The sequence below is a fragment of the Equus asinus genome, chromosome 12 (assembly GCF_041296235.1).
Source record: "Equus asinus isolate D_3611 breed Donkey chromosome 12, EquAss-T2T_v2, whole genome shotgun sequence".
NCBI lineage: Eukaryota > Metazoa > Chordata > Mammalia > Perissodactyla > Equidae > Equus > Equus asinus.
The window spans coordinates 6,792,616-6,805,376 of NC_091801.1; the positions used below are offsets into that span (position 1 = coordinate 6,792,616).

The 12,761-nt window shown below is 41.1% G+C and overlaps 1 protein-coding gene across 4 annotated transcripts in view; it reads left to right on the plus strand.

Annotated features, from left to right (window-relative positions):
- The window catches only part of PAG1 (phosphoprotein membrane anchor with glycosphingolipid microdomains 1), a 136,947-nt gene extending 125,636 nt beyond the window's left edge, over window positions 1-11,311 (plus strand). For all 4 annotated transcript variants that reach the window (XM_070481002.1, XM_070481004.1, XM_070481003.1 and 1 more), the window contains one exon: window positions 2,519-11,311. In XM_070481002.1, the coding sequence (XP_070337103.1) occupies window positions 2,519-2,887 (369 nt within the window). In that variant the 3' untranslated portion in view covers window positions 2,888-11,311. The remainder of the gene's footprint in view (window positions 1-2,518) is intronic.
- Window positions 11,312-12,761: the final 1,450 nt, after the last annotated feature.

Consider the following 12,761-nt stretch of genomic DNA (forward strand, 5'->3'; position numbering starts at 1 on the left):
AAGTTGCCCTTGAAGGAGAGGCATCGATATCTAGAATGCTGGTTTCCTTTGTCAGTGACCTCCATGATTTACCCCTTTATAATCTGTCCACATTTTTGGCTTGGACCACCGTTGGGGTAATAAGTTCCATATATTCACACTTCACTATCAAAAGCAGATTTCCTCATTCTTCCTAAATTCAAATAATTATAATTCTTCACTTTAAGAGTAATTTTTCCACTAAAACCTCGAAGGTTAGAATGTTAATTCAATATTCTTTAGAAAGGTCAGAGCAACATGGCAAGAGTTTCCTAAAGATTATTTCCCTGACTCTGAGCCTTTGGCTTGTCGAGGCCTGGCAAAATGGAGCCACCATAGTGAAAAGTTCTCGTGCAGACGGCCAGTTTCCATGTAGAGGCCTGTCTTAAGAAGCTTCTGAGGCCAGCTGGAAACTTCGTCCACAGTATGTGGGAGCCGGGAAAGCAGGAAAATCTCCCTCTGCACTTGAAAACCAAGCATCTGTCAGGAAGCATGTTCATTTATTTCCCGGGTGTTTGAATGAATCGATCACTGTGGCCAAGATAAGTACAAGTAATGAAGGCTATTTTTACTAATTTCCAACCATGATTTCTAACAATAAAATAATAGCCCCAAAGAATCTCTTAATCAGTAGATTTAATCTCCATTACCAAAGAAAATTCATCCCTCTTGACATTAGAGATGATACGTTATCTATTAGGGACACTCAGCAGGTGTGCGTGGAAAATAGGTGTGCGTAGGAAGAGCGTAAGTTGATTGTCTCCTAATTTCATTGCTGAGTTTCCTGCTTGCAAATAAGACTGAATTTTCCCACTGAAGAAAACTTAGCCCATTCTGTAAATGTCTTTTTGACCAATAGTATGCAATGAAGTCAAGCATTAATGGAAAATGATGCTTTTACACATATATGTTTACTGCCAACTAGGATCCAGGAACTACTCTTGAGACCACTGTGATGCAGGAAGAGTGGATCAGTCTAATTCAGTGGTCCTCGCCCTGAGATGGATGTCAGAAGCTGCAGAGTGCAGGGCCCCGGCCCCGAGTTTCTGATTCAGCGGTTCTGGGGCGGGCCTGAGAATTTGCCTTTCTAATAAATTCCTAGATCCTGCTGCTGCTGGTTCGAAGCCCACATTTTGAGAATCATTTCATCTCATACATGTTTTCTTCCCTTTTTGATAAAGCAGTAGAGCAGAGCCCCTTTTCAGGTGAAATGTCATTCTGAGATTGAAACAAAATAAGACATGATGCTGTGGGCGGGTCCTGGGGGCCTCTCAAGCTGCCCTCTCACCTGCTCTCCCCATTCCCCTCAGCAGACCTGGAGAGAACCTTTCATGGAATTCTGCTAATATGACTGGTCTACTTACAAAGTTGGAGATAATATATATAATTATTCTTTACTAATGTACTCCAGGATTCATATAGATAATAAAGAACCCGGGGGCAGCCCCGTGGCCGAGTGGTTAAGTTTGCACGCTCTGCTTCAGCGGCCCAGGGTTTCGCTGGTTCAGATCCTGGGCACGGACATGGCACCACTCATTAGGCCACGTTGAGGTGGCGTCCCACACACCACAACTAGAAGGACCCACAACTAAAATATACAACTATGTATTGGGGGATTTGGGGAGAAAAAGCAGGAAAAAAAAAGGAACCCACTTTTTTAGGTATATATCTGGAGGAAATGAAATCACTATCTTGAAGAGAGATCTTTACTCCCATATTCATTGCAGCATTATTCACAATAGCCAGGACATGGAAACAACCTAGCTGTCCATCAATGGATGAATGGATAAAGAAAATGTGAGAGAGATATATGGACAAATGATTCATATATGCACATATATATATATATATATACACACACATATATGCAGATATACACACAATGGAATATTATTCAGCCATAAAAAAGAAGGAAATCCTGCCTTTTGTGACAACATGAATGGACCTTGAGAGCATTGTGCTAAGTCAGGCAGAGAAAGAGACGTATGTTCTCACACTTATGTGGAATCTAAAAGGGCTGAACTCACAGAAATAGAGAGTAGAATGGTGGTTCCCAGGGGCTGGGGGTGGGGGAAATGAGATGTTGATCAAAAGGTATAAACTGGCAGCAATAAGATGAGTAAATTCTTGGAATCTAGTGTACAACATGGTGACCATAATTGACAATATGGTACTATTAAACTTGAAAGTTAAGAGAGTAGATCTTAAATGTTCTCATCACAAAGAAATGATAATTATGATAATGGACATGTTAACTAACCGTGGGGTAATCATTTCACAAGATATATGTGTACCAAATCATCATGTTGTACACCTTAAACTTACATATGGTATATGTCACTTATATCCGAACAAAAACAGGAAAAAAATCAGCAAAAATAAAGAACAAATCTTAAAAGGACACATTCCCATAGTGCTAAGTATCTAGCTTGTCACTAAAAAGGGAGAGAGAGAAGTCGGGCTTGAAGCTTGTTTATTCAGTTCATCCTTTGTTTTCTAGATCTCGGCTATGTATTCATCAGTAAATAAACCTGGACAGTCAGGGAATAAATCAGGACAGTTGCTTAAAGCGCCAGAGTCCACGTACACCTCCATCCAAGGAGCTGCTCAGAGGTCGCCCTCTTCCTGCAATGATCTCTATGCTACTGTGAAAGACTTTGAGAAAACTCCCAACAGCATCAGTACGCTTCCACCGGCGGGGAGACCCGGCGAGGAGCCTGAACCTGACTACGAAGCAATACAGACTCTAAACAGAGAAGAGGAAAAGGCCAACCTGGAGCCCAATGGCCACCCTGGTCGTTTCCCAAAGGAGAATGACTACGAGAGCATTGGCGACCTACAGCAGGGCAGAGATATCACCAGGCTCTAGGAACGCAGAAGACAGCTCCAGATATCACATGACCAGCCCGTTGGGGACATTTCTTCTGTGGAAGCTAAGAAGCGACATCAGCCTACACTTTATATGCTGCTTTAGTAAACTGAAGACAACTGAGCTGAAGATTTGGTGACTGTTTCCCAGCTTCAGAAACACTGCGGTACACACCTGCCTGCACGCAAGTGTTGCCCCTGCCTGGTGGGGGCACTGGCACACCCAAGCACATCTCCCTCGTGCACCCCGCCCTCTGGAAAGCTCCCAGCTGTCAGTGGGTTCGTCCTGTTGGTGAGGAAAGCCAAGATGTAAGGAAGAGATCTACTCATCAAGAACCACACCTCCACCTGCCTAAAATACTGCCATTCCGAAGAGCCAGGATTTTCTTCCTTTCTTCCCTTTCTGCTACTAATGTTAATACGTATGGCTTTTTTCCCTTTGAAATCTTCCAGTTCCTAATGGTTCATTCCAAGGAAATTCTCCCATAAGGCTTGGTCATTGCCGTCGACGTAGGTGTTTCAAGACGGTAAGAAACTGTGGTTGCTGGTTCCCGTCAGCTCGCCAGTCCTCTTCAAGGAGCTGCAACCAGGCATCGGAACCCTGGATAGGATTGGGGACGGCCCTTGAGTTTCTTAGGTCTTCAGTCCTTCTGATTTTGGCACTCCACGTCAGCAGCCTCTCCCAAAGGACTTGAAGTCATTTTTAGATGTTTTGTTTTATTTTTCTAGCCAAAAAAGTTTTTTTTTCCCCAGTATTTGAAACTCTTCAGAGCCTTTTCAGTATTTTCAATGAATATTGTGGTACTTCTATGCTTGTTTTAACCCAGAGCTCATTCCTCCGAAACAGAGAGCCTTAATCTCTGTGTTGGCACACAGACCACACATTTGGATGGCAGCCATCACGTCCATCTCTGAAGGGCTGTGGACTTGAATGTGTGTTTCTGATCATCTCTGCTGCCACACCACCAGTGTGGGATTTCATAAGTGAACTGCTACCCTATGGTAATCTATCTACAATTAAAATATAAACACTTATTTTTGTTATATAAATTTATAAGATGTTTTATGTTTAAGACCTAATTTCTAGAAAATGCCGGAAAAAATGTATATTAACTATTTTGATTTTATGTACAATGATTTATACTCTCATTTTGAAAAGACACCATAAAGCACATAAAGTAGATATTTACAAGTAGTTGTTAATTTTTTTTCTAACCAAGTGTTTAAAACATTGAAGGTTTTTAAAGACTCAACTTTTCAAATGGTACTTGGAGCTCCCGGTCAAAATCATCGGGCTCACTGGAGAAATAAGTAGAATAACCAGAAATGATCATTTTCAGTGGTTTGTGGTGGGCGATATTAAAGTATTTGAAATGGTCAAAATGGAAAGAAGAACAAAATATGACTAGGGCTGACTGAATTATTAACCTCATGAAAGTATTATAATTCCATTAAGGTTTAGTCACATTTTAAAGAAAACAGTGATGAATTCTGAAATCCAGTGCTTGCAAATGCAAATTGCCTATTGAGATTTTTTTTTCCTCCATTTTACAAAAATCAGTGGCTGAAATAACTCTGATTAAGAGCTCAGCCTGGTCTGAATTTAATCATCTCTTTAGATCTTATAAAGCCAACATTGGGAAACCTGTTCACTTTTCATTTTAAAGGGAACCTGGCTGAAGTGCTATTATATGGTGTAGGCTACAGAAAGGGAGCTTGTCCTACACTGATAAAGGAAAATAAGAGGCAATTATTCCATACCACTGTGACATCTGTGACTTTTCAGATTGAATAATCTTGCTGTTTTCACTCGTTATGACTAAGAATGCAGTCGGCAGAATGAAGCCTCCTGAAATTTGTGATTTGTAGGGACCAGCTCAATGGCATGTTTTTTCCATCCCTTGCATTCAGGGTTCAGTGTTGTGACTGCTCTGTGACATGTTTCTGAAATTGTAAGGTGAGCTGTGTTGGGTCAAAGTGATTGGCCGCCATTATTTTTCAATCAGCCTGGTGTCTCCCATGAAGGCTTCAAGTTGAACAAGTTGAACACACTTAGAAAGCACAACATCATTGATTAGAATACCCTTGAATTAGGGAGAAGTTTATCAGGAAAATGGGAGGCCCTCGCTCTCTGAATTCACATCCTTCATAAGCGCCATTTTGCCTGGTGATTTCGTTGCTGACTGTTAATGAATTTGACGTCGTGGGATTCCTCTAGTACATGGTGATAGCTGTGTCACGTTGCACACCTGGCGTTCTGCGTACTGCGGTAACGTCCTCTATGGGCACCTGCCTACTCAGAAGTTTTATTCTATTTCTTTTAATGTCTTACTTATTGCCAGGGAAGTGAGTATGATCTCTGAAGTCTAAAACCATTTCTAGAGAGAGAAGCTCCTTATAAATAGTTGTATCATCTTGAAATTTCATTATCAGAATTTCCCCCAGAAGTTTTGAAATAAAGGCTGTGCAATATAGCCATAAAATATGCACTGAAATAGCTCTCTTGATTTGAGAACCCATGCTAAGAATAAGTTGTGCTATAAAGTGTTATTAGTGTACTTTAAAAGGAACCGTAAGGCCCTCCAGGACAAATCCTGAAAGAGTAAGTGATAGCATGGTCCAGGAGGGCTGGGGCAGGAGAGTCGGGGTGAACTCCAGGAGGCGGCTCTGCTCCTTAGACCATCGGGTACTTTACTCAAATGTGTTTGCTGATGTATCGTCACTGTTTTGACCTCATCATACAGCATTTCATAAATGTCATCGCATGTACTTCGTTCTTTGAAAATCTGTGCTGGAATCTTTGAGTTGGACAAAACCCTATGGCTTCTTTTAAAAAGTTTCGTCTTGAGCTAAATGCTACACAGTTTAAATGTATGAAAGATAATTATCAGAAAAAAGAATTTACTGTATCTTTAAAATTCAACTTTGACATCCATATCATGATTCAATTATAATAACCTAGATTATGTGAAATGATACAAAAAGGTAAAGTTCTAAGAAAACTTTTTTGTCTTATAAATCAGAATTCTAAACATCTTGCCTAAAAGTAGGATCTTTGTTTTTATTCAGATGTTTTGAAAGTTTAGAAAAGTTTTTTATCCTACTTGTATTATTTCTCAAATATAGTCAGCAGGAAAGTGTAACCTGTTTTATATGAAATGTTTGAGGAAATTTTAAATTCTAGAAGAAAGTTATTTATGCAAATATGTTGGCCACATATATTTTTTTCCTGTCCTGCACTGAATTACATCAAGTCTATTAAAGCTTTTAAAAGTACCACTCTCCTTTGTGGGAAAAAATCCCATTACTGATTTATCTGCCCTCAAAATCTAAAAGTTAATTCTAATTGAGTGCTAAATTAGCAATAGGTAGTCAACACAAAGAACTAAAATCTAACCTCAGTGTGTCACTGTATCTATTTCTCATATTTGATTTTCATTTTTCTAATTAGAGCATTTACTTACTTTAACCAGTAACAAACTATATATATAATATTATATATATGAGATCTATATATAATATTATGTATATGTGTGATATATATACACATACATGTGTACATGTGGATATCTATAAAGTTGTTCTGGTGCTTAATTAATGAGGATCCATCCTATTACGTATTTTGAATGTTTATCCTACTGGTGTCATGACTATTTTCATAAAAGCAGAGTAGAAGCAACAGTTCTCCAATAGTTTTCATTTGGTAATTGCAGGAAAAGCTTCTTAAGTTGCCCTCATTTAATTTTTCTAATTAATACATTCATACTTTTAAATTATGTCCATAATTTTCTTAGCTGAAAAAGAGTGGTATTTTAAAATAGTTTTCTTATCCATGTGGCTCGCTGCGTCTTCAACCTGACAGGGGAAAAGGTACCCAGGTGTCCTTCTCAGATAGGTGTTCGAGAAGAGATTTGTCCAAAAGCACAAGAGCCACGTGAGCCAAGATGGAGCCACAGCAAGGTGACCCCCACCAGGCAGCAGAAGCAGAGGCCCAGTGTCACGTGGTGGCATTTTATTTCACTCTCTTTGGGAACCGCGAGGTTTTCCCACAGACTCGACAGGCAGTGGAGTAGTGTGATGTGCAAACCAGCGGCTCTGAGATGATGACATGGCTGTAGTCAGAAAGCTTCCGTTCAAGACTGAAGTAGGATGTTGTAAATGAGCGATGGCATTTTCTTCAGTGCTCCTTGTGATGGTTTCTCTGAGTCCGTGTGATCTGAGGATGCCATTCTTCTGAAAGTATTGATTCTGGTACCCGGCCAACCCAGCTTTGGCAGCTAGAAGCACAGTAGGTACTGATGGCTATTTCCTGGAAATCTTGACAGGCTTATTGTACTGTGTAATTGGGAAAGTTCAAGTGTAGTGTTGGTATTAATAAGTAACTGATGTGAAAAATAGGAACATGTGTCTAAGAATATCAAATATGGCTTTTTTTGCAGTGAATTCTAAATTTCTTGTCCTTCTAGTAGTAGTTTTTTGCTCTGCGTTGTACCCTTTCTTAAATACATTATTCTTGACAGCGGCATTAGATAAGTCGAACACACTTAGAAAGTGTTTGACTTAAAGAGATCAGTCCAGAAACCATGATGAATTAGAGTCTTCATCCGGAATTACCAAAGTAAATTTAAAAAATTGTGGTCGGGAAGAGAACAAATATTCATAAGTGGGTTTTGTTTTTCCTACTGCTCATTTTGAAGTCTGTGTTTACATCCACTCTCTAATATTTACAAGGTAATTCATTGTTTTTCCAGGTTCTTATTTTATTTAAGAAATAGTAGTTCATATTCCTCTTAATGTCAGATGAAACGAGAAATACAATTTTTGTTGTGAAGGCAGTTTTTTTAAAGCATTCAATTTGGTAATCATTTATCTTAATACAGTTAGATTAGATTTTTCTTTGCTCGCCATTTATATACTATGGATTTTTTTTTAAATGTCTTCTGCTTGGTTTTTATCTCAGTCACCTTGCATAATGGATTATAAAGGCTGGTAATTGTCATTCCTCAGATGCCTGTATGTTAAATTGACAACAGTAAAATGTTTTCATGTTGTTACCTTTCAAATAGTTGTGTTGTATGAACATGCCTCATGTTTTCAGGGGAAACATGAAAATAGCTAAACAGATAGGAATTTGCATTTCATTGTTCATGCATTTTTTTCCTCATAAAAATAGTTTCCAAAAAAAAGTGACATGTTGTCTGTTAGGCGATCCTGATCAGTCTCAGGATACTTACTCAAAAATACTCAAAAACACTCAAAAATAATTCATGACGCTTAGCAGCATTTTCACTCATCCCCAAAGGTCTTTGTAATGGACAAAATGTTCAAGTCACAAAAGAGAGAGAGAGTTGGTTTTCAATATTGGGAATTTTTAAAGTTTAAGTCCAAAAATATCTCTTACTGGCTTCAACATCTTATAATTTTTCGCCTCGCTGACTCTCGTCCTTTAAAGGAGTGAGTCTAAAGAATGGGGACATGAGGCCACTATTTCTTCCAGCCCTGCTTTCGCTCCTCCTGCGCAGATGCCCCTGTGTCGCTTTGCAGAGCACCACCGCAAGCCTCTCCCGCACCCAGCTCTGCTGTTTCTGCTTTCCACAGCACGTCCCACCACGTCTTTCTCAATCCCATCACAATCCTCAGCGTCACAGACGCCGCAGAGAACTGCTCCCCACCATGCGAGGTGAGCCGACAGTGCTCCTCGCTCGCACTTGCCTGCGTCACGGGCCACGGAGAGAAGGCCACAGATCCACCTGGGGAAGCAGATGCTGAGTGTTGTCTGTCACGAGCTCTGCTAAAACACTCTTGCCCAGATCTTTCATGAGAATGGTTGGCACCAAAGGGCCGTGGCAAAGAACCTCTTGTTGAGGACCCAAACTCCCAAATGCGGAAAAATTAGCCCCATGCTCTGACGGGGTGAGCTCACTGTCCCCCACAAGGTACTGAGAAGGCCTTGCATCTCCTCAAGTTCCAGCAAAGCTAAATCCTTGGAATGGCAGACCACTAGTTACCTGTAGAGTAGGAGGACACTGATTGTTTTGAGGGGAGAAAACCCTTTCTTGTAAGAATTCATCATTCATAAGGTAAATTGAGTGGAACCTTTTTCAGCCATGCAGCTATGATAGCCCCTCCCCCCGGAAAATGATGCTTATGAATGATGTCTGTGACAACTGGGTTGACCTACTGTCCCAGGTCTCAAGGAAACCAGAGAGTTCACGTATCTAACCGTGGAGGTACCAGATATTGAGGATAACTTGGCCATTTACAGGCCAACTGTCTCATATTCGGAATGAGAAACCAAGGGCCTTTTAGGTCCCCACATAGGAGAGTGGGGATCGGTGGCTGCAGGTCTGCCTTTCTAAGCACCTGAGGACCCAGGATGTGTTTCCTTTTGATTTTTTAAACTTTCCTCTTAGTCATCATAGTTAATTATCTGAATGGATATTCAGGGGTGTAATTTTTTTTTCCAAATTAACAGAACAGATATCAGCTCGTTTTCTTTTAAACATTAAATGTATAAAGTCCACCTCGTACACCAGTTAGACATCCTTAAGGGGACAGTTAAGGCTAACAGGCCAGTCTCGGCCCCTGGAGATGGCAGTTCGGAACCATCTTCTTATAATGTCTGGTTTGGTTTTGTTTGTTTTTTAGCTCAGCAAGTTGGAAACCATGAGTTTAAAACAAACTCTTTCCTTTTCCTTTTTAAAGCTTGAGGAGAAATTTTTTTTAACTTTAGCTCCCCATTCAGGCAGCAGAGGCTTCCCCGAGCGACAGCAGTGCCCTTCCCTGGCCGGAGACGAAAACTAAAAGCCTGTGAGCCTGTAAAGGATTTTGAGCATTCCTTTGAGTTTTTATATATTTTTAATGTAAAACCCATAAATGAACTTGACGTGATATTCATGACCCATTGCAGAAATTCACTTGCTCTTTTTGCATTTATGTGTTGAATAAAGGCTTCTCTTGTTTGTCCCGGAGCCCCAGTAGAAGCTTAATTCCTCTGGGTTGCTGCGTGAGCGCCCACGGATGTCCTGGAAAATGGCAGCACCGTTAGCTGAGTTGGTCCCTTAGGGAGACGTGTGCGAAAGACGTGTGCGAAAAATGTCAGGAAAGCTGAATTTTATGTTCAAGCCAACAAGCGTTTGAGAGAGTCTTGTATGCCTCCGATTTTGACATTTTTTCTTTTTTCCTGAGTACCAACTCTGTGTTTGATTCCTGGGGTGGCAGGGGTGAGGGGGTGGGGGGAGCAGGGATTAGAAGTAAAATTTGAACTAAGTGACATGGGCCAGACTCCTTGCCCCCGACTGTTTCCGTTTCTCTGTCTCCAGAAAATGTATTTCCTGACTCGCTGTCTACCACTCTGAGTCTCTTAGGGAGCAAACAGTAAATGTGTATAAATGAGACAGAGTATCTCAAGGATTTAAATTCTTGTTTAGATATTTTCTCCTTTGTAAACTCAGGAACAAATCCGGTTTGTGGATAGCATAATATGGCTAGTAATGCTGTCATCTGTAGGTGACTAGGTGCATCCTTTCAAATATATTTTGTTTAAAGACTAACTTTGTTTTAACCAAGAAAAGAAACTCCTCGATAAAAAAAAAAAAAAAAGCTAACAAAAGACTTCCATAATCTCTTTCTAGAAGAGTTGTGGCATCAGTCTAACATCCACCCCACAGCGTTTGTTTCTTGCCTATCAGTATTTCAACAATTTTTATGAGAGAAAAAATTGCACATTTTTTGTTTCTTGGAAAAGTGAATTGAGCTGTTGAATTAAATTCTCAGAGGGGACAATTTAGTCTAAAGAAGCATTGGTTTGGGAGATGAGAGCTCACGGCTCTGTGGTCCCTGTTCCAGCACTGACTTTACTGTGTGACCCTGAGCAAATGATTTAACTTCTTTGTGCCTCAGTTTCTCCATAGACAAAATGGGGATAATGATACCAACCATTGCCTACCTCATTGGGATGTGATGGGGACAAATGAGATAAGACAGGTAAATACAAATGCTTTGAACCCTGGGAGGAAGGTGCTATATAAATTTAAGTCATATTGTCTTTAATGATCCAATTATTGTGTTTAAGGTTTAAATAATGGCAATACTGTTAGTCATGTTAAGAATAAGTTTCAATTTGACGCATATTTGTAATTCTCTTCTGTAGCCAGATCTTGATCGTTCATCCGGTAATCGTACCTGAGGAAGTGAAATGGATATTTGTTTTCTGTGTGTTTCTGCCCATAGTATTTCTATCGTGGATGTTCCCAAAAAGCTGGACTTTCATTTGTAATATCTTATAGTTTACATGTATGAACCTTATTCAAGCTGTATATAAAAGTATAATCACGTGTAAATAGCAGGTACATTGTAATTAAAGGCACTTATCAAATTGTCTTTGTTCTTTTTTAATTGCAATAAAGGTCCGTTTTCTATAAAAGCTTGTTACAGTTCATTTGGTGTTTAGGAAGGTCGAGGATGCTCATTTAGAAGCCTGTAGTGCATGACCAGAGTCTTGGGATTTCAGCCATCAGCACACCACTGTGACAGGAAGGAGGATGTGCCTGATGACCGGGCGATAGAGTGTGGTGGTTGGAGTCGCAAACTCTGCAGAAAAGGGCCTGAGTTTGAGTCTCATCCCCATGATGACTTGTAGGAAGCTGTTGGACTCCTCTGGGCCCCAGTCTGCACATGAGAAGGGAGGGATGACAGCGTAGAACCCACCGACCAGCTCGTCCTGGGGGTTCAATGAGGTACTGAGCATCTGCACTAGGCGTCTATTTTTTCTTAACGACTCAGGACCTTACCGCTCCTGGTGCAGATGGTGTTCACGGGGGTGGAAAGGTGGACCGGTGAAGTTTTTTTAAGAATAACAAAAAAGGCTGGAGTATGTCTGACTCACTGTAACTAGGGTCTCAGAATTCTCCACTCCCATTCATGAACAGAAGGAATATTTGCTGTCATCCTAGATGATTCTTAAAATCTCAAGGCTGGACCACGGGTGCTGCAAAGCCAACTGTCTACCAGGCATCACATCTGCCTCCAAGATTTCTCCATCTGTCCGTCCTGATGTCCTCTCAGAATGGGATCCTGCTGGACTGGAGCGTATCTTTCCCAGCTGCCCCATTTGCCCTTTGGGGCACGCTTTAGCTTTGAAGTGCCCCCCATAGCATACACCACCGTTTCCTGCACACAGCAAGCACTAAATACATGTTTGATCTGGCTTGAATTCTCACAGCTGTCTCTCATCCGTGGTCCTACGAGCCTGTCTTGGACTCGTGTTTGTAAAGTCTGAGGACGGTATACTTGAGCTCTTCCCCAACCAGAAGCCTCTCTGTGCCTGTGAATCTCTGAAGCGATGGCAGAGTCACAAGGTGGGGAGGTCCTCCAAGTTAGAACCAGCCCACCAAGCCGGGGGAGAGGGGGGAGGAAGAGAAACATCTGACACGGAGATAAACAGCCTCACAACCTGGCAGAGCTGCCTTCGAAACCAGACAAGTCGTTCAAAGCAAACAGCTTTAGATGCTCGGGTCCAAATGAAAAAAAATAAATAACTGCCACATCAAAGTAGAAAGACAAGTTAACAGGGAAACAAAAGAAACCACAGAAAAACCATTCATTTCATAAATATTTACTGAGCACTTAACCATGTGGCAGGTGCTGAAAAACACTGATAGAAGAAGAATTAACTCGGGCCTCATCGGGGCGCAGCCCCCACTGGCCTCGGTGCCTGCCTTGGAGTGACTGACAGGCACGTTCAAGTTCTCAGGGCATCGGTATCTCCATACCTCAGCTGGCCGTCCTGAGTCGCTGGAGATCCACTTTAGATGCAGGAGTCCAGAAAGGCCTCTGCGAGCAGGTTACAGTTAAGCTGAGACCAAAAGGAGAAG